The sequence below is a fragment of the Molossus molossus genome, unplaced genomic scaffold (assembly GCF_014108415.1).
Source record: "Molossus molossus isolate mMolMol1 unplaced genomic scaffold, mMolMol1.p scaffold_m16_p_13, whole genome shotgun sequence".
Classification (NCBI taxonomy): Eukaryota; Metazoa; Chordata; class Mammalia; order Chiroptera; family Molossidae; genus Molossus; species Molossus molossus.
This window is the reverse complement of record NW_023425348.1, coordinates 92,720,231-92,741,081: the sequence shown is the minus strand read 5'-3', so window position 1 is coordinate 92,741,081 and position 20,851 is coordinate 92,720,231. Positions and strand designations below refer to the sequence as shown.

At 48.9% G+C, this 20,851-nt stretch overlaps 1 protein-coding gene across 8 annotated transcripts in view; it reads right to left on the bottom strand.

The window, feature by feature from the left end:
* Positions 1-6,975: 6,975 nt before the first annotated feature.
* KDM2A (lysine demethylase 2A) overlaps positions 6,976-20,851 on the bottom strand; it is a 125,225-nt gene continuing 111,349 nt past the window's right edge. For all 8 annotated transcript variants that reach the window (XM_036258744.1, XM_036258745.1, XM_036258748.1 and 5 more), the window contains 9 exons: positions 20,071-20,154; positions 18,518-18,787; positions 17,872-18,003; positions 16,992-17,081; positions 14,091-14,803; positions 11,831-11,994; positions 11,088-11,246; positions 10,289-10,504; positions 6,976-9,849 (listed from right to left, as the gene is read on the bottom strand). In XM_036258744.1, the coding sequence (XP_036114637.1) occupies positions 9,668-9,849; positions 10,289-10,504; positions 11,088-11,246; positions 11,831-11,994; positions 14,091-14,803; positions 16,992-17,081; positions 17,872-18,003; positions 18,518-18,787; positions 20,071-20,154 (2,010 nt within the window). In that variant the 3' untranslated portion in view covers positions 6,976-9,667. The remainder of the gene's footprint in view (positions 9,850-10,288; positions 10,505-11,087; positions 11,247-11,830; positions 11,995-14,090; positions 14,804-16,991; positions 17,082-17,871; positions 18,004-18,517; positions 18,788-20,070; positions 20,155-20,851) is intronic.

The following is a 20,851-nucleotide window of genomic DNA, read 5'->3' as shown; positions in this document are numbered from 1 at the left end:
AACCCAGACTGTCCCTCTCATCCACGTCTAATCTGCAGCCCCTGCAGGCCTAAAACCGGGATCCTAGGAGAGAGCCAGTCTCCAGGGAGCCCCTCATTGATTCCTAGGCCTTGGAAAGTGGCCCCTGGAAGCCCTGATGTGAATGAAGAGGTCGGTGTGAGTCTTTGGCCTTGGGAGGTGGAACCAGTTTCTGGTCTGGGGAGGCAGTGTTTTTGATGGTGCTGCCCTCTGGTGGTTGAGGGAAGGTCGATTGTAAACTTTTCCTGTTGGTTTCAGTCATTCCTTCTCTCAACAAACCTTTGTCCAGTGCCCAGACTGTGCCAACCTCCGGCTGGGACAGTGACAGTGAAAGAGGCGTGGAACCCTATCTCTGTCCAGCTGGAAAACTCGAAGACACATCACTACTTGGCACCTCTCCTGGATGACTAATAGGTATTGTAAACTTAAAGCATCCTACACTGAGCTCTTGCTCCCACCACGCAGCCCCTGTCCAACCTGCTCTTCTCCCGCCTCCCCATCTCAGTCCTGGCTCCTCCATCTTCCAGAAACCTAGGAGTCATCCTTGATTCCTTTGTTCCCTCACCTGCCCCTCTCCACATATACACATGATGTCATCCAGCCTGTCCTGTGGACGACTTGGTGTATGCTGATCCTTCCACTGTGCCCTGCTAAACTCTGTCCAAGTCCCATCACCTCCCACCCGGTGTGCTGCTACACTAGGCTCTCCACAGGGCTCCCTGCCTCTCCTCTAGCCAGAGTTTTTACAGGCCTAAATCGATTCCCACCTCCAATGACTGCCCCTGCACCAAGGCTAAATCCCACCCTCTCTTCCATGGTCTTTAAGACCTGCACATTCTGGGCCCTGCCCACCCAATTTATCTCTCTCCTCTTCCCCTTGTCCTTGAGTCTCCAGTCTCTTTGGTCTTCTCTCTGTCACTATAGCAAACCAAGTTTATTTCTACCTCAGAGGTCTTGACTTTATAATTCTCCTTGCCGGAAGTGCCTTCCCCTGCTCTCTGGCAAGCTGGGCCCCTGTTCAGCCTGCATCTGGTGGGCTGAAAGGCTCCCGCTCGGGAGGCTCTTCTTTGGTACTTGTTTGTCATGGTCACTGCCACATGCCTCACACCCACCATGGCTCCCAGCACAAAGTTAGAGCCGCAAAGAGAAACAGGATTCACGCCCTGGCCGGTTTGGCTCAGCGGTTAGAATGTCGGCCCTTGGACCAAAGAGTCTCAGGTTTGATTCTCGTCAAGGGCACGTACCTGGGTTGCAGTTTGCCCCAGCCCTGGTTGGGTTGTACAGGAGGCAACCAGTCGATGTATCTCTCACATTGAGGTTTCTCTCTCTCCCTCCCTCTCTGCCTCCCTCCCACTCTATCTGATGATAAATGTAAAAATACCTTTGGGTGAGGATTAAAAAGCAAACAAACAGGATTCAGTGGTGGCCCAGTCTGGTGGGGAAAAAGGCCCCCTAAACACATACCTACAAGAAATCTGGCAAGAGCTATTAATCCAAGGAGGTAGATGATCAGGAGATCATGGGAAGGGTTGGGAAGGACAAGTGAGGAATGGTAAAGGTCTGGACCTTGATGTTGTACATGTAAACGGGAATGAGGTTGGGAGTGAGGACTGGCATGTACCAAGGCCCAGGAGTGCAGCTCTCCATCTCCATCCTGGGCTTTGAAGATCTAGGAGGATGAACTTGGGAGCTTCCCTGACCTCATTAGGGGTGTGCAGGTTACCGGGAGAAACCTGCCCTACATGGACAGCCACCTCTCTGATGTGTGGGAACCACACAGTGCCAGGCTCTGCACTCACGCACTCACTCATCTGACAATATTTGTTGAGATTCTGCCACATGCCAGACACTGGTGCTTAGTCTTGAGGATCCAACAGAGGGAGAGAGACAGGAACTTATGGGCAAACTACACATAATAACCACTGACATTTATTGGGTTCTCACTATGTGCAGGGCACTGTTCCTAAAGCCCTGGTGATCTCATGTTATACTGAAAACATCCTTTCGAGGTAGGTGACAAGTTACTATAAAAGCCAGGAGCCTCCTCTAGGGGAGTCAGGGAAACCTCTGAAGAAGGGCCTTTTTTTTTTTTTTTTTGCCAGAGCCAGGATAGGAGGGCAGCAGCTTTGCTAGGGGCAGGGAAGAGCTTCCCAGGTATCTAGAACAGCACGTGCGGAGGCCCTGGTTATCCGGGAGGCTCCCACACAGTCCACGAACCTTCGGCGGTGAACCTCGGCAAACAGGCACGGCCCCGCAACCCTGGGCCGGCTTCCCACGGGCATCGCCCGACCTGCTTCCCGGGAGCAGCACTTCTTCCTGGAACCCTCGGAAGGTCACACTGCCCAGGACCGGTCTCCTTTTCCGCTTCCGAACCTCAGCTCGGAGGTGGCTCCAACAGGCAGTCCGCCCCGCCAGGGACATGGCCAGGTCCCCAGCCAAGCCCTGGCCCCGCCCCCCGTCCCCCGCCCCCGTCCCGCCTGGGATATGACTAGGTCCCCAGCCTAGCCCTGGCCCCGCCCCCGCCCCGCCCCGCCTGGGATGTGACTAGGTCCCCAGCCTAGCCCTGGCCCCGCCCCCCCGCCCCCGTCCCGCCTGGGATATGACTAGGTCCCCAGCCTGGCCCCGCCCCCGCCCCGCCCCTGGCTTCTGCCCCGCCCTGCCCCTCGCCCCGCCCCCTCTCTGGCTCGGATCCCGCCTGGCCTCCGCCTGGCCCCCGGATTCCAGCCTTGGCGGCGCCCCGCCCCCGGCGCCCTCCCGGAGCCGTCTCCAGCGCGCATGCACCCCGTCCCCTTGGCTCAGCCGGGCGCTGGAACTTGCTGTGTTCGTGCCGCGCGCGTTTCTGTCTTGAACCTCCAGCCTGTCTGTGAGTGTCCGAGGCTGTGGTCTTGTAGTCCCCACCGGCCCTATACTGTGGCCACTGGTACTTGCCGTGTCAGGAGGTGGGACTATGTGCGTGGAGAAGACCCGGGGTCAAATGCTAGTGCCACCTTCTATTGCCCCGGCTGATTTCCCTAAGCAAGTTGCTTAACCTCTCTGAGCCTTGCCCTTCTCATCTGTACGCGGGGAACCTCCAACCTGGCCTCACTGGATTGCTTGAGGATTAAAGGAGATGTGTGTTCACATCTGTGTGCTGGGGCAGATGGTTTTGAGTGGCCAGATGGAGTGTCTTGGGCCTCACCGTGGCTCTCTCTAGGCGTCCTTCATGGTTTCTTTTCTCTCATTTCCTTTCTCTTCTCTCCAACCCCTTTCTTTTCTTTTTCTGTCTTTCCTTTCCTGGGTTTTTTGTTTTTTTCAGGGTGTTTTCTCCCTGTGTCTGTGTCTGTGTCTCTGTCTGTCCCTCTTGCCTTTCTAGCACTCTCATGTCACACTCTGGAGGGATAGCAGAGAGATAGTCGCTCTCTCTGGAATGGTGGGGGAGGCAGAAAGCTGGATGGCAGCGCTAGGCCTAGGGCAAAACCAGGTGCTCCCAGAATTCCGGTGCCTCTCTTAGTTTCCTGCCCACACATGGATGTCCAGCGCTGAAGTTCCCTTCTAGGCCTGGGCACCTGGAGGGTGGTGGTTGGACAGGTAGCCCCAGCCCAGCCGCTCTGCTGCTGGCCATCCAAATGGCACTTAGCACAGAGTTGGCCTGGGAGGACTGGGAAGAGCTGGGATTGTCCTGCCCCCCAGGACTGGCTACATCATTCGTAGGGCCCATTGCAAGTGGAAATGAGGAGCCCCTTGTTTAAAAATTAAGAATTTCAAGATGGTGACAGCAGAGCATTGAACCAGACACACCTACCCATGTAGTCAGTCCTGCCTCCCCCTCCTTTACACTCACCTTTCTATGCTCAGTAAATTTCCTTATCCTCCTACTCCTGGGGCAGATGAAGGGGGAGGGAGAGATAGCTAAGGCTTGCCCCACCCTCAAGGATTTCGAAGTGCCCTGGAAAAGGGGTGTGGGCACAGACCCAGCCTGGATGCTCAGCTGGGCATCAGAGAACTGGGGCAAAGGCTCAAATTCCAGAGTCCCAGGCCCAGTGTTCACATATGTCCCAACTCTGCCACAGACTCTAGGACTGTCCCTTCACCTCTTTGCGCCTTGGCTTGTGGTCTGTAGAATGAAGGCACCTCCCCAGGGTGGAGTGTGAGCGTGAAATGTGATCATGTGTACACAGAGAGCCTAGGGACCCAGTGGATAGGACCAACACTCGAGCCTGAGTCTTCAGGTTTTACTGGCTAAGACACTGGGCAAAGGGTCAGTGTCCATAACTCAGTTGCACACCTTTAAAATTAGGACAATAATAGTAGGGCTGCTGTGAGGATTATATGAGTTTTTACATGAAAGTGCTTAGAGCCCGGCCGGTGTGGCTCACTGGTTGGGTGTCGACCCATGCACCAAGAGGTTGCTGTTCGATTTCCGGTCAGGGCACACGCCCAGGTTGTGGGCCCGATCCCCAGTGGGGGACATGCAGAAGGTGGCCAGTCGATGTTCTCGCTCATCAATGTTTCTCTCTCTCCCTTCCTCTCTCTCTAAAATCAATAAAGAAAAATTTTTTTTTAAATAAATAGAAAAGAAAGTGCTTAGAACAGTGTCCAACACATAGTAAGGCCCATTGGCTAGACGCTTGCTTTTTTTCTATGTTGTTGCCTATGAAAGGCACAGAATGTCCACGTTAATCCCTTCTAGTTGGAGGGGAAATGAAGGGGCTTCTGGAGGAAGAGGTGTTTGAAGGAAGGATAGATTTTCAGAGCTGTTGTGAGGATGGCACACCACACCCTAAACACAGCAAGTCTGAGGACCACAGAGATGCCAGTTCAACCATAGACAGAAGCATCTACCATGTGCCAACCGTGGTGCTTCCCATTTTACAGATGTCAGTGGCAGGATGAATTTATTCTGTTTAGATATGACGCTGGAGGGTTACTTAGGAAGGTTAATTCAAAGCTGAACCCAGGTTAGATTATAACTACCACCTGCATTTCCCCAACTACCCCCCCCCAAAAAAAAGGGAGGCAGGGGTGGTGGCACAGGCACAAGAAAGGAGGGGATAGTAGGAGGTAGTGGAAAAGTGAATTTGGAGGATGTGGCAACAGATTGACTGTATTTGGGGAGGGATGGGCCTCTGGGTATGTGAACTACCGGAAACACACACTCAACAGCATTTCTTGGGCATCTATTATGTGCCAAGCTCTGCATCAGTTGCTGGGATATGACATGGTGAGCAACACAGACTGATCTGTATTCTGATGGAGCTTCTGGCTAGCTGGGAGACTGACTCACGGGAGTCCTGATAACCAGTAGGGCACTATGGGAACATGTGACCCGGTCTGAGCAGGGTGGGAGATGGCTTCCTGGAAGAAGTAACATGTAAACTGAAGAAGGTATGCCAGCCCTGGCCAGTTGGGCTCAGCGGTTAGAGCGTTGGCCTGTGGACCAGAATCACAGGTTTGATTCCCGCCAAGGGCACGTACCTTGGTTGTGGTTCGTCCCAGGCCCTGGTCGGGGTTGTGCGGGAGGCAGCGTCGATGTGTCTCTCTCCCCCTCCCACTGTATCTGAAGATACTTGAAAAAATAAAAATCAAAATCCTCAGGCGAGGATTAAAAAAAAGAAGGTATAACAGCAGAGACAACAACATGTATAAAGGCCTAGCAATGGTGGGATTGAAAAAAGTTAGCTATGGGTGGAGAGAAAAGGGGCAAATTATGAGGAGGAAGCTTGAGGACTTCATCTTGAGACAAATTTGATGGGTTTTAAGAATAGTTAAATTATTTTTTAAGAAATGTTCTGGCTGTCAACATGGAGGACGGGGGTTGGACTAAGCTGGGAGGCCGTAGAGCTCTCGCTGTGGTCCAGGTTCTGGACTGTGGTGGCTTGGATGAAGCTGCTAAGACAGATGGTTTCTGGGATATTTAGGAGGCAAAATTGACACGCTTCTTTTCCTGGTCAAACATGGCCACATCCGTATCCCTTCCTCTGGAAACCAACCTGAAATCAGCCCATCTTCCAAGACGCCATGCTTTATTAGAACATACAGAATTGGAGGTGGTCCTTAACGATCAGCTTGGGGAGTAGGTGGGCAGAAATCCCCCAAATCCCCTGAAAGTGGTGGTGAAAGCCTACTCAAGAGCTCCTAGATTGATTCCAGCTCTCCTGAGATGCTGCAGTCAAGGATGAGGAGGCAGTCTGTTGGCAGCACCTAGCCCCCTTGTCTAGAGGCTGGAAGCTTGTACCCAACAAGCCAAGATGAACAGTGGGGATGTAGTGGGACAAATGCAGACTGGGGCCTGTCTGGCCCAGACCTTGCTCAGTGACCCGGAGCAGGCAGTCCTTGAGCGGGCCTGCTCTATAGTGGGTGGACAGAGGCTGGCCTTGGCTAACGGCTCACCGGAGATGCCAAGATTAGAAGTTCCCGGGTCTCCCTTCTTGGGCGAGCACCACAGGGTCAGCCCTTTAACAGGACTCTACAGAAGCACTCCAAGCACTGCCTTGGGCAGGGTGTGTAGGTCAGGTGTTCTCATACTTAATTTTCATATCCACTAAAAAGTTTGATGAAATAAAATGTGTTATTTTGAGAAGCTGCTTCTGCTCAGAGGTCTGAAGCTGACAACTCCTGGCCTTGGCCTCTAGCATGAAAACCTTCTGACTCATTCTCTCTTATACACACACAACACATACACACACACACACACACACCAAGGCAGAAAAGGTTTTGTTTTTTTGTTTTTAAAGCCTTTTATTAAAAAAAAAACAAAAAACAAAACCCAAATCAAAATATTTCCCATTGGAAGCTATTTCTTTTTCTTTTTTTTTCTTTTTTTAAAAATTTTATTACACAAATATCTCCCATTCCCACGTGTCAGAGGAAAGATGTCTTTGCTTTCTCTAAAACCAATAGTGGAGAACGTTTAGAAAACAAGTCCAACTAGCTTCCCTCCTTCCCTGGCCCAAGATAACCCCAATGTGTCAACTGAGATAGCATGACTTGTCCCCTTAATGCTTACATTTAATTTAAAATTTTTAGCACAACATTGGAGATTGACTCTAAATCAGCAACAAAAAATATATATTTACAATATTTCTCCGAAAAAAACAAAAAACACAACCAAACCCTTTAAACATAGTGACTTTAGGAGTTTTATTTATGGAGCAGTTATTTTTTTAATCACCAAGTGATTTTATATTATATATATATAAATTTTCTTCCTTTCCTTTGTGGTTTTTCGCCCCGGTGCTTGGAAAGATGGAGGCAGGGTGTGTGGTCCTGTGGTCTGAGGAGGCAGGCTCTCCTGGCAAGGCCGTATCTAAGAGCAGATTGCAGGAAATGCGATGGAACTCCCGGGTTCCTCTGTCCCCAAACAGAGACATTTCTTTCCTCCACATGGACCATCCCTCACCTCTAAAAACCATTTTCCCCCTCACAGTCCCAGAGAAAAGGAAAACCCAGCAAGGGTTTAGGTCCATCTGCCGCCACTCCTGGGTTCCCTTTTCTGCTGACCAATTATGTGCACGGTAAAAATGCTTGTTTTTCCAAACCCAAAACAAACAAAAATAAAAACCAAAACCCAAAACAAACCATCAGCTTGGAAATTTCTGTGGATGAAATGTCCCAAAGTCAGAGGCACTCTCCCGGCACAATCCCTGCTCTGAAGGGGTCTCTCCACCTCCCCTTTTATAAAAAGACAACACAACAAAACAATCTTTTCAGTATTTTCCACAGGAGCAACCAAAAAAAGGCAGGAAGCTTCCAATTATAGGTCATTAACAATATTAATAAGGTTTTTGCTCAATACCCAGGGTTCTTTACAGAGAAGTCCCCCTAACTGAGGCACTCTGGAATAAGTCACTGGCATTTCCTCAAAGTTTCAGCCCCAGGTTGCTGGGCCTGGAGACCAATGGAAGGGGCAGAGGGTCACGGGAGCAGACTGCTGCTTTTAAGGTGCAGCCAAGAGAATCAGCAGATTGGAAGAAACAGACACAATGCCACCCCCCCACCAGAACCCAGCTTTCTTAGGAGGCCAGTCAATGCCAGGGTCCAAGCTGGGGTAGGTGGCAAAGAGGGGGCCCCCTGCCTCTATTGCTTTGGAAGTGGCAAGGGTGCAGTCTCTCCTCGGGGAACTCGGGCTCCTTGCCCTCCCCTGTAGAGCTTCAGGAGAAGAGCCTGAGACTGGGCTGCAGGAAAGGGGCCAGGAGGGATGGGGCTGGAGGACGAGGAGGCGGGGCAAGGTTGTGCTATCACTGTCCTTCCGGAGGGAGAGCAGAGTGCAAATCCGCGTCTATCACTTATAAGCTCTTGCCACAGGCTGCTGCTATTGAGCATCTCCTCACACATTTCAATATTAACCCAAAAGAAATTCCGACCTTTCTTTCTTTTTTTTTTTTTAAAGTGCAAAAAGCTCTCTGCTGCCCTAGAGAGAGGATCTTTGGACAGGCCGTTCAATGCAAAGAAAAAGGGGGCAGCTGATGGGGCTTGACACAGGGTGGTCAAGTGGGAGACACCATGCTCCCCTCTTTTCCTCCCCACACACACGCGTAATACACTCAGCCACACACACAGAGGCACATGCACACCCCCTTCCGAGGCTGCAGGCAGAGGGCAGGTGACTGGCTTCTAAGCAGGAACTCCTCCTCCCCTCAAATGTGCCAGATCAGTGAGCCACTGGGACTAAACACAGGTCTGGGCTCTGGAGGCTCCACTACTCTGGAGGCCTGGTGCCTGCTGGGGGGCAGGTGGGGATTTAGCCCAGGTCTCTGCTTCCCCTAGCTGGGGGAGATAGGCTGCTCCCTCTGAGGACACACATCCTGGGAAAGCCCTATTCAGGCAGGAATAAGATGTGGAAAAGGGCAGTGGGAAGCTAAAGAGGGAATGGGAACAAGGATATGGTGCCTGTCTCAGAATCTGCTTAGGAAGCAATAAAATAGGGGTGTCCCTGGGATACAGTTCCAGCTCCTCTTAAGAGCCTCAACCCCAATAAGTGCAACAAGGACCTCATAGAGACGAGCAGAAAAGTCTGGGGTAGGGTAGCCTCATTATGCGAACTACCACGGTGCAGCAGACAGGATCAAGCTAACGGGAGGAGAGGGGGAGAACACAGACACGGATGAGGTCTTAGACACCTCAACAGCACCAGTGTGATCTGTATGGGTCTGGCATTCCTGGGGCTGGTGGCCCCTCCTGCATAAGCTGGGAGAGTGTGACAGAGGAGAGACACTGGGCACCACAAGGAGAACCTGGCCATGGAGATAGGGCCGCTTTCCCCCCCGGGAGCTTGCTCAGAACCAGGCACTACTGGGGACCATGATGGGGAGGGTGGCCCCGGGGCCCAGCACAGACGACAGTTGCACAGACAACCCAGACTGAGAGCCTGGCCTCCGGCAGGCAGGTGGCGAGCGTGCAGGTGAGCAGACACCTCGACAGCACACAGCCTAAGCTTTCCCCTTGGATCAATTTGCTACTCCCTTTTCCTTAGGAGGGAGAGGAGCAGGCAGGTAAGCCTGGTGTCCACCACACTCTCTGCCCTGCCTGTAGGGGAAGGGCTCAAGGGACAGGAGAGCAGAGAGGGAGTGTGACGCTGGCCTCAGAGCCTGTGCAGGGTTAGGGAGAGAAGCTCTCCTGGCTGGGGAGTCAAGGGAGATCGGTTTCCTGTTCAGTCTGGGCCGGGTGTGTCTTAGCTGATCTTCTGTATCAGCTTCTCGTCAGACAGGCAGTAGAGACTGTTGATGGACAAGTCTGAGATGAAGTGCTCGCAGGCTTTTCGAGTGATCTGCTTGCATCCTCGAAGGTCGATCAAGGTGACATTGGCGATGCGCCGTAGGTAGATCAGGGTCTGGTCTGTCAATTTATTGCAACCTGCGGGGAAAGTGACATGAGGACAGTGCTGTGTACACACAGCTGCAGGAGCTTGCCTCTGCTATTCAGTTCCCCAGCTCTTTCCCTCAAATGCTAAACCAAAGCCCGCTTTGTCCCATAACTACCTAGCTCAGGGACAAGAAGTGCCATCAGCACTGTGGCCTCTGAAAGGCCCCCGTACTCCCTGCATTGCAAGGTGACTACCTGCAGCTGGGTGGTGGCTGTGCTCTTAGGCACCCGACAACTCTAGGCCTTGCTTCCCTATCAGTTAAAAAGGGGATAAAAACCCATCTCCCTGTCCAGATGTGAGGAAACAAGTTAACATAGTTCAGTCAACAGACCCAAGTTCTTTCAGTTCTACCGGTCAAGCTCGGTGGGGGGGCTGGAACCTCCAGGAGGCCCGGGGCACTGATTGCCATGAAACATTACAGCAGCATACCTGCCATATTGAGCTCTGTGAGGGAATAACGAGTGGAAGACCCGACAGCAGTGAGTAGATTGGAGGACTGATCTGTCAGGTGGCTGCAGTGACTGAGGTCGAGTCGAGACAGGAGGGGCATGTGACGAATGATGAGGCGAAGTGTGGCATCTGTGATGTCAAGGCCTGCCAGACGAAAGTCAGTCATGTTCCGGAGCTTGCTGCGATTGTCCTGACCTGAGCAAGCAAGAAAAGAGGCTTGATCAAAACTCAACTCTATTCAGCTCTAAAACTGCAGGCAGCTTTGGCTACTCACTGGCCAGACCCCCTTGCAGGGGTTAAGCAGAACTGCCTACACTCAACCCTGTCTTTAGAGAGTGACAGTGTGTAGGGCAGTTTCTACGAAACCAGACACGTTTTCTTTTTTCCCAGCTGCTGGGGTAAGCCTCGTACCGCAAAAGACTATGTGTGGAATGCCCCACTCTTCCCACACTCCTACGCTTTTCTAGACCATCTCATGCAAACAGCTCTTAATGATCCACCTCAACCAGGAAGGCTTCCTAGACTTCCTTAGGCTTTATACTCTCTGAACACCAACCGCCACTGATCCACAAAATGGAGCTACTCCTTTGTTTGTAGATAGTTATCTGGTTGTAAATCATTAACCTGTACTGTTACACACTCCTTTATGCTGTTCTCAATCTGCACAGCATCATTTCTAAGACTACCTTAGCTTCTGAGGATAAAGTATATCGAAAGACAAAACAACATACAAAGTATGTTGAAAGTTGAGAACAGAGAAGTCAAGCACAGAGCATACCTGGTTTATCAGCCGGTGGAGTTAGCAAGTCCCGAATTTGGGGGTCCTTGATTCCTACTGCCCACCGAAGATCAAGGGTCCTGAGAAGGGGGCAGCTGGAGGTGCTGAGAGCAGAGACTGCAGACCAGGAACAACCGGCTAGGAGGAGATCTTTCAGTCCTGCAATAGAAGGAAATAGACATGCAATAATTTATACCCTAAAAGCACACCCGAAGCCTTAACTAGCAACTGATCTAAGGTAAATGGGTTCCCAGTCTAATGGGAGAGGGAATATGTTATCTTATGCTAGTAATCCAGCTCAAAGATTCCTATGAGCACTCTCCATATTGTATCTTCTGGCTTTGATGGTAAAACCAATTCCTTAGTTCCTACCAGAGCAATGCAAATGTGACTTCCTATTTTTTTAAAACCTCAAAATGCTGAAAGGAACAGGGCCTTACAAGGGGCTGATCAAAGGAACATCTTACTCAGGTCAAATTCCCTCTTCAGCAGCCATGCCTCTGAGAAGACTCGCAGGGCTGGCAGCAGCACCTGATGCCATTCTTTTCATTGTTTAGTGCAGTGATTGGTTTGCCAGTTCAGAGTGGCGCCTTGGGGACTGGCAGTTGAGGTGGCCCTGGGAAAACCTTTCTAAGCAGAAAGGCAGCTACGGTAGGGACCGCTGTCCTCAAACACTGCTGCCAACAGAGCAGCTTTCCCTGCCTGCTCTGGGAGTTCTGGAAGAGCAGTGGTAGGGTACTCACCTGGCAGCCTATTGACAAGCCATGTCAGTTGCTTTTTAGAGATGTTGGTCCAACTGAGGTCGAGGCTAACCGGCTGCCTCTTAATGATACCACTGAGAGCCTGGGGTACAATAGCCTTACACCTACTCAAGTCAATTTTTGTCCAAAGTCTCTTATCGCAGCACCTGTGACAGAAGGAAAGAGAAGTAGCTGTCAATAACCCAATATCCCTTGTTAGAGGAACTCCCATCACAGGCTGCTGGACGCTTCTGAGAAAAGCAGAGCACCTAGAGGGTTCTTCTACAAGCTTACAAAGATCATGCCTGTTGTTTCTGCCTCCAAGAATAGGGCTTGTCCTCTATGGCAACTTTACAGAGGTTAAAGTGGTGGATAACCTGACCAGTTCACCTTGATTTACTCTGGTTGGGCTGAGAACACAGCACAATTGTTAGGTACACAAAGCAAACAATAACTGCCCATTTAAATTAAAATGGTATGGCCCTGGCCGGTTTGGCTCAGCGGTTAGAGCATCGGCCTGTGGTCCAGAGACCTGGGTTCGGTTCCCGCTTAAGGGCGTGTACCTCGGTTGCAGTTTGTCCCTGGCCCTGGTTGGTCATGCCATGCGGGAGGCAGCCACTCGATGTGTCCCTTTCACGTCGATGTTTCTCTCTCTCTCTCTCTCTTCCTCTCCCTCCCTCCCACTCTATCTGAACAAAAAAATGGGAAAAAATGCCCTCGGGTGAGGATAAAAAATAATAAACAAATAAATATGGTATGGCTCCTACCAAAATGCATATAAGGGAACATTAAAAAAGCTTCTTGACTTCTCACTGCTTGAAGCTAGGCCTGCCTCCATTCTGCCTGGAGATGCAGGTTGCTACTTGGCATATCCACAGTTCATTCTGCCTTACTAGAAAGAGCCCACTACTGCATCGAGCCAAAAGAGACTCTTTATGACCAAGCTGGAGAGTCTTTTCCCAACCTGGGTCTTTGCCTCAGTGCAACCTCTACATTTTCTAGCCTGTCCCGACCAGAACTGAAAGGGAGAGGCCTGCCTTTCCACTCCAGTGTGCAAGTCCACAGGCCACAAATAACACTGCCATATGCAGCTTCTGTTTAATATTTTACAGTGCCTGCTCCCCAGCCCCGCTCAGAGTCTGGCTGGCAGGAGAAGAGGAGACAGCACATAATGGGAGTCTTATGTGACTCAGCCTGGAAACCAAGGGACAGAGCCAGGCAGGCCCACTAGCCCTGCAAAGAGAAATATTAGGATAATTTGGGTAGCTCACATATTAATTCAAATTTGGGAAATAAACTCATGTTTGTGAAGAATAGGGTCTTTATTTGAAGACTGAAAAAATTTTACCAATGATACATGAAACTTCTATGGCAGAAACAAGCAGCTTACCATAAAGTAGTGGATCTCAGACTTTTAACGTGTATCAGAACCCCTGGAGAATTTGTTAAGAACAGATTGCCAGGCCCTGCTTCCAGAAGTCGTCAGGAGGTTTGAGACAGGCCCTGAGAACCTGCATTTCTAACAAGGTCCCAGGTGATGCCACTGGTCTGAGCATCACCTTTGAGAACTACTGTAAATAGGGTCTGACCCAGACATAAAGGATATGTCCTATGTTCCAGGAGCTTGAGAAAAATCAGTGCCCTATGGAAACCTTTGTTCATCATTGCTAGGGATTTCCCCCCATCTCTTAATGTTTAACTTGAGAAGAAACTGTCGGTCTCATTAAGGATACTAAGTCTCAGGAAGTTTAAAAATTGGACAGTGCTTGCTGGAGAAAGCAATTCTGGTCCAGGTGTGGGGAATAAGAATTAAAACTAGAAAACTGTAAGCACTTTCAAATTTTTTGGAAAGCACGTTCACCTCTCCCGTCAGATGGAGAGGTAATTGAGGCAAAGGCTTACAGGACATCACCTGTCTCCAGAATCAACAGAGTGATGGGCACATCACAGGCTCTCAAAAAAAATGAATGACAAGCTTTGCTGACATGGGGGAAAACATACGACTGAAGTTTTTGCAAAAACTGTACAAATCTATCCCCCAAACCATTTCCTACACCCAGTAAAGAGAGTTGGAAACGTATGGAGCAGGGAGAGGAGGCAAAGGGCCAAATTTCCCTCGTGACCCGTCTGGGGAACAGACTAGGTTGATTCAATCCTTTAGGACCCGACAAGCCTCCAAATGCCAAGACGCATGCTTGTGTCATATAAAAAACCTGCCACCTATTCCCATACCCCTAGTCCTGATCCCTGTATCCCTGCTCACCATTTATACCACGTCTTGCACACTCGCATACATTCACAAAGTTCTCTGCGGCTGAGGTAGCGGAAGACAGACATCCAGACCTCCCGCTGCATCCAGCTTTCGTCTCCATCCTGAGCCCAACTGCCCCGGCCATTCAGCCTGGCCGCACCCCCCTCCTCTGCACTGTCATCTTCCTCCTCCTCCTCCTCCTCTTCCTCCTCCTCTCCCCCCAGCCCCTCCTCATCCCCACGCTGGGGGGTTCGGGCTGGGCAGTGCTGCACTAGCACTCGGGGGGAATGGCGAAGGTTGGCAGAGGAGGCCGTGATGGCCTGCAGCTTGGGCACAATGGATGTCCCGTGGAGCTCTTTGGTGGGCCTCTGCAGCGTGACAGTGAGGTACGATCCCCGGATCTTGGCTTTCTCAACTTCAGACAGCTCCTTTTTGCCGCTGGGATTGTTCTCCTTTTCCCGTACCATGGTGCGCTCTGTGGCCTGCAGCCGCAGCAACTGCCGCCGTTTGAAGCGCTCATCGCGGCTGGCACTGTGGTGGTCGCTGGGGCCAGCCCCAGGGGATGACCGAGTCACCATACCCCGGGGGGAAACCGGGTCATGGATGAGCTGTAGCATGGAAGTGGGTGAGTGAGGCGGGGGCGTGAGGGGCTCGTCGCAGCTCCGCAGGGGCCGCAGGACTTTGGCTTGCACGGCTTCTTCATCACTCTCTTCCATCTTCCGCTTCTGTAAAACAGGCCCCAAAAAGCCACATCAGTGCCTTCCTGTTGCTGTCAGGACACTAGGCAGAAGACAGATCACTGCTTTTCTATGGAGAAAAGCATCAAGAGATGCTTCTGGTGGAAGAAAGAGATACTAGTGGTGAAAGAAAAGAGGCCTCCATACACCATTTGGACTAGGATGCAGAACCAGAGAGCAGCAAACACTACAGACCTTCAGCTACAACCAGTGTCTAAGCTCGCCTCTACCAGGCTGCTTCTTCCACTCAGCACCCCACCCTATCCCTAGAGACCAAGGGCAGATATAAGATTAAGCAGAGAATGAGAACCTCTGTGAGAAACCGTATTGTTCCCAGAGGAATCTGCTTAGGATGGAAATGAGGAATCCAGGTTGGGTGAAGTCAACCTTCCACAAAGGACCGCAACCTCATCTCATGCTACTTGTGTTCTCCTGTCTCTTGTCCCTTCCTGGAGCCCACCTTGGCTATGTTGCAAGAAGCCTAACCAATGTGTTTCACTAGGTATCACAGCAGTAGTTGATTTTCATGAAGACGTTTTCTATCCCTAAGCAATAATCCTCCTCTCCTTTATCCTTACATTCTTAGTGCACTATGGTTGGAAGAGAATAACCACCTTTTGAGTACTGGCTTTTACAATGCATTAGAAGGTAAACTAAAATACAGCACCTGCCAACCCATTTGCTAAAGCAGAGAAGCAAATGCCCACCACCACCAGTGAAGACAAATGTAAAATCTGCTAGTATAAGAACTTCCTCCTAGCCCTGGCCGGGTAGCTCAGTTGGTTAGAACATCATACCGATGCACCAAGGTTGCGGGTTCAATCCCCTGGTCAGGGCACATACAAGAATCAACCAATGAATGCATAAGTGGAACAACTAATCAATCTCTCTCTTTCTCATAAATAAATAAAATTAAAAAATAAAACAAAACAAAACCCTTGCACTAGTCAACTCTAGAAATCTTTGCTCTCAAAGATATTTAGACTGAAAACTCAACTACCTTACTGCTCAGGGGGAAAGAAAAACAAGGACACTTGTCCCTACTTATGTATAGTGCACCTGGAGACCACCAGGGCCTGACTAGGCCAGCTTCCTCCTCTGCATGTGCACTTAGCAGGTCTTGTCTTGCCGGCCCCAGTAAGCAGAGTCTTTTTGGCCCTTTGACATTACTGCGACCATTGGGCCAGCAACCACAGCTGCTCAGGGCCAAGGTCAGGGGACTGGTCTTCTCTGGGGGAGGGGCTGCCTCTGTAGGACACATTTGGGCCTATGGGCAGGCTTTCTGTGAGGCACAAAGGTGAAGATGACAAAAATGTAAACCTGCTTAACTGGAAACTCCAGCACACCACTGTATTTACCAGCTGCCTCAGATCACTGCCTCCCCTCAAGTTTCACACCACAGGAGCGACCCTGCTCACATCTCATTTCCCTCCTCAAACAGCCCAGCTGTGGTTCCTCTTTTTCTAGGGCCCCAGGGTGTGGAAGGACCTCAGCCATTTGCAGACCCCAAGTGGCACAATCTTCAATTACACAAAAAAACCAAAACATTAAAAACTTGAACAGCCCAGCCAATGTGGCTCAATGGTTGAGCGTTGACCCATGCACCAAGAAGTCGCCAATTTGATTCCCCGTCAGGGCACATGCCCAGTGGGGGACATGCAAGAGGCGACCAATCGATGTTCTCTCTCATCGATGTTTCCATCTCTCCTTACTTTTCCTTTCCCTTCTCTCTAAAATCAATAAAGAAAAAAAAAATTAAAAAACAAAAAACAAAAAACAACTCAAACAAAAGCCCTGGCTTAGTGGTTAGGGCATCGGCACACAATCTGAAGGGTTTCAGGTTCAATTCCGGCCAAGGGCACGTACCTGGGTTTGCAGGTTCAATACCCGGCCTGATCAGGGTTGTGCCAGACAATAGATGTGTCTCTCTTTCTCTCTCCCTCCCTCCCTTCCATTCTATCTAAAGAATCAATGGAAAAATGTCCTCAGGTGAGGAGTAACAACAACAAACCTCAAACAAAAGAAAAAAATAATTAACCAAAGGGAAAAAAATTAAAAAATATCCCTGGGTCAGATAAACCATGTGAATAAAATGGCAAAAGCAAACATATAGCCACCTCCTAAGCTTGATGTTTTCTTTCTTCTCACAATGCAAATCTGGATCAAGTTCCCTTACCTGGGCTTTCTCTGAGCTGTCCTCCTGGTAGCACTTCGGACACTCCCAGCAATTTGGCAATTCCTCATTAAGCAACCCTTCTCCATCCATCTATAGGTAGACAGGGATGTTCAAACTTTCATTTAAAAAAACACAAAAACCCGCCTCTTAAGCCTCCTTTATTAAACAATAACCCACACATGGTTGGGAACAACCTGGAAGAGTTACCCATTCCTAAATACATTGGTCCATACAAGAGAAAAAATGAAAACCATTTTGTTTCAACTTTAGCCACTAGTGGCTATCCTCACTCTTGGTTACTTGATCAAAATTAGGCTCCATAAGGAAATTCCTGAGTCTGGGGGTCTCTTCTCCTGACACATATACTCCTGAAGGTCTTATGCCACTTTGCAAAAGGAACCGAACACACAGGAATGGTGCCAGACTCGATCTTGATAGTGGGGCATACTTATGACTGCTTGGGTTCAGAGACTAGTTACTAATCTCAATGTCTTTTAGGAACTAATATCCAGAGACAGAATGAAGTATGCAGCAGAGATGCTTACAGCCATGAAGCATTTCAAAATAGACCTGGCAATTCCATGATGGCCTGGAGACTCCAAACATTCTCCAGGAGCCAGAATGTAAGCTCCATGAGGGCAGAAACCTGGACATTTTTGTGCACTGGTCTATCCTCAAGGCCTAGCACAGTGCCTGACACACAGTAAAGGCATTTAGATCAAGGGCAGATGTTATATCACTACATGACCCACAGCTGATGACCCACAGTACAGATGCTGGCAGTTTCTTGTGGCAAATACCCCAGCCTCCTCTGCTCCACTCAGTATCTTCACACACTCTATCAGCTGAGACCTCAGGGGCCCCTTGGGCCTCTACTCACCTGGAGGCAGCCAGGATGAACAATCTCATTGCAGATACAGCATTCCATGAGTTTCTTCTCAAAGTCCTGTGTCTCCTCATTTTGATCCACTTCTCCACAGAGGGAGCATGTGACTGAGTGAGGCAGTCTGGGCTACAAAAGGACAAGAAAAGAGCAGACTTAGATCCTTATCATTTCAGCTTTCCTTTAACTGAGATAGGTGATTTAGTTCCTGTAATGCTCTAGCAAACACACAGGGAGCATGGAGACCAGATAGAGAAGTGGGTTAGGAAGAAGATGGGGAGAATCAACTAGCTAGAGACCACCAGAGATCAGTTTATTTTCAGTCAGCTTGTCCTGGGTCTCGAGGTCCTTTCTTTCCAATCCACTTAAAGAGGAAGGGGACAGATGGCAGTGATTTGTCCTTCAAATGCTGGAATCTCATTTGAAAATTGGATAAGGCTTAAAGATTATAATAGCTAATTTTTAGTACTAGATATGTTCCTTCACAATCCAGGGAGAAAAGGGACAAAATGAAGAAAGCTGAAAAGAGAGAGTAACTTTTTCTTTCCAACTATAATGTTTCTATAACTCTATATTATGTGTATTTCACTCCCTTTGGCACCACCACCCCTCCCGCAAATTCTTTACCCAGCAGATCACTCACTGCCAAGCACTGCCGGAGGACACAGGACTGCTTCATGCGACCAGGACCCCCAAACTTCTTCATGTCCCTGCAGTAGTGGCAAACACCACACTCTCCTTGCACACAGGCTTTGCACTTTCGACATCGTACTCGTCTCCGCCTGGCTCCAGACACTATAGGGGAGGCAGCAGCTGGCCTCACAGGTGTTAGCCGGGGAGCTGGTTTCATAGTGTGAGGCTTTGTGATGGGGATGGTAGGAACCCGCACCTTGGGCCGGGTGGGGAATTTAAGCTGGAAAGAGAAAGCAGTGAGGTCAAATATATCAGGTAGCTTTAAGGACTGGAGAAGGTAGAAGATTACATGGCTTGGCAAACTAAGGCCAGTGGGCAAATCTGCCTGCTGCCTGTTTTTTGTAAGTAAATTTTACTGGAACACAACCATGCTCATTTGCCTATGTATCGTCTACGGCTACTTTTATGTGTACTGGCAGAATTGAAAAGTTGCGACAAAGACTATATGATCTGAGAAACCTAAAATATCTATTATCTTCATGATCTACATAGTACCTTTACAGAAAAAGGTTGCCAATTCCTGCAGGCTATTCCTTCAGCCACATTCCTCTCTGCTGAGCTTTCTAAGTACCACAGTCATTCCAGGGGCCCTCCAACATTTCATTATCATGAATATTACTACTCAGAATATACTCCTAAAGAAGACAGTAAACTATTTGAGGGTGAAACAGGCCTTGCTCATTTCTGTATTATTCCAAATTCAAGCATACAAACTGGTACATAGCAGACACTCCAATAATCCAGAAATGACTACATTGCTTTGAAGTAGTACCATGTGGCCAAGCAGAGGACAAATGGGATCCTTACGCCTAGAAAGGAGGAGGTGGTTCTTTAAAGACATCTTTCAGCTACACACCTTTATATTCTGCCTAAATACTCCTGAAATGTGATGGCCCTGCAATTTTAGCTGGGGAATATCAAAGAAGAGCCTAATTTATCTGCCAGACTCCAATTAGGATCAAAATGCTATCACTTATTCTTACTTAATAACTTTGACAAGGGCAATATGGGAACAAACTATACACGATCTAACTGAAGAGTCATAAAATTCATAACTCACCATATATTAGCTAATGGGTAATTCCTTTCTTCTCTTTTCAATCTGACACTAAAAAGTACAAATTAAGGGAAACCTAAGAATGTGGTCTCAATCCAACACAAAAACACTCTGGCCTTTTGAATATTTATATGTAATTATTTTTAAATCTTTCTGTAAAAATATTTGTGTCACTGGGCCAGAAGGATAGGAACTGATCCATTCTGGTGAACAAATGCATACCTTGGCATCTGAACCTGTTTCCTAGGTTTGATAGTTTTGTTAAGAGAGTCACCTCCAAAGATAGCCTATTACCCTGACCAACGAGTCAGAACAGAACTGAGGAATGATTTTCTGTCCCTTTATATTAATGTACCAAAAACTGTCTGCTTTTTTCCCCCTGGAATGATAATGGTCAGACAGCAAACTGCTTTAGAACCTGAAGATCAAGAAGAATAGTTTCTTACCTTATCCCTTTTTGGCCACTGTACTATAGGGACTCCAGTGAGGGCTAACTTGGGATCACTGTTGGCCAACTCCTCCAGCAAAACCTAAGGGTAGGATAGAAGAAAAGATGGAAAACAGCAAGGCACAGTGAACAAAGAGCCAACCACTCCCAATGGCATCCAAACTTAGCCTCAGTCCCCACAAGCACAACGGGAAGGCCAGGAAAGCAGCTGTCTGTATTTTCACTTCATAAAAGACTCACCGCAAAACAAGTAGATCGAAACAAAACAAAAAACTTAAACTGGTGCAGTACTGTCAAGACTTCAAATTTACCTTTGCTCCCAACCCAGTACTTGTATACGCACTGTACTGTTGATACTTTCGCTGAAGCAACTAGCTTCCATGGTGACAAGTGTTACTTGTCACACAGTTCTACATATGACAGTAAAACTTTACTTCACCCCTTTACTTTTCTATACTAGTTAATGAAGACTATTGGGTAGTAAGTACTGCTTTCATTTTGCAGATGTCAGCAAAATGGCAAAAATAAAGGGGCTAATAATGAATTAATATGAACAGCAGAGTCTTAATGTCTGGCTCAACCCAGGGCTCTCTTCTTCTAAGGGTGATTACAGAAATCTCAATCTCAAATCTCTCTCTCTTACACATACACACACGTGCACAGTTATTTGCTTTTATTTCTATAAATAGGGCAGGAACAATCTTAGGGGCAATAGTTCTCTCATGGCTTTAACCAATCTAGTTTGAATGACTTAAGAACAATACCACAGTAAAAATATT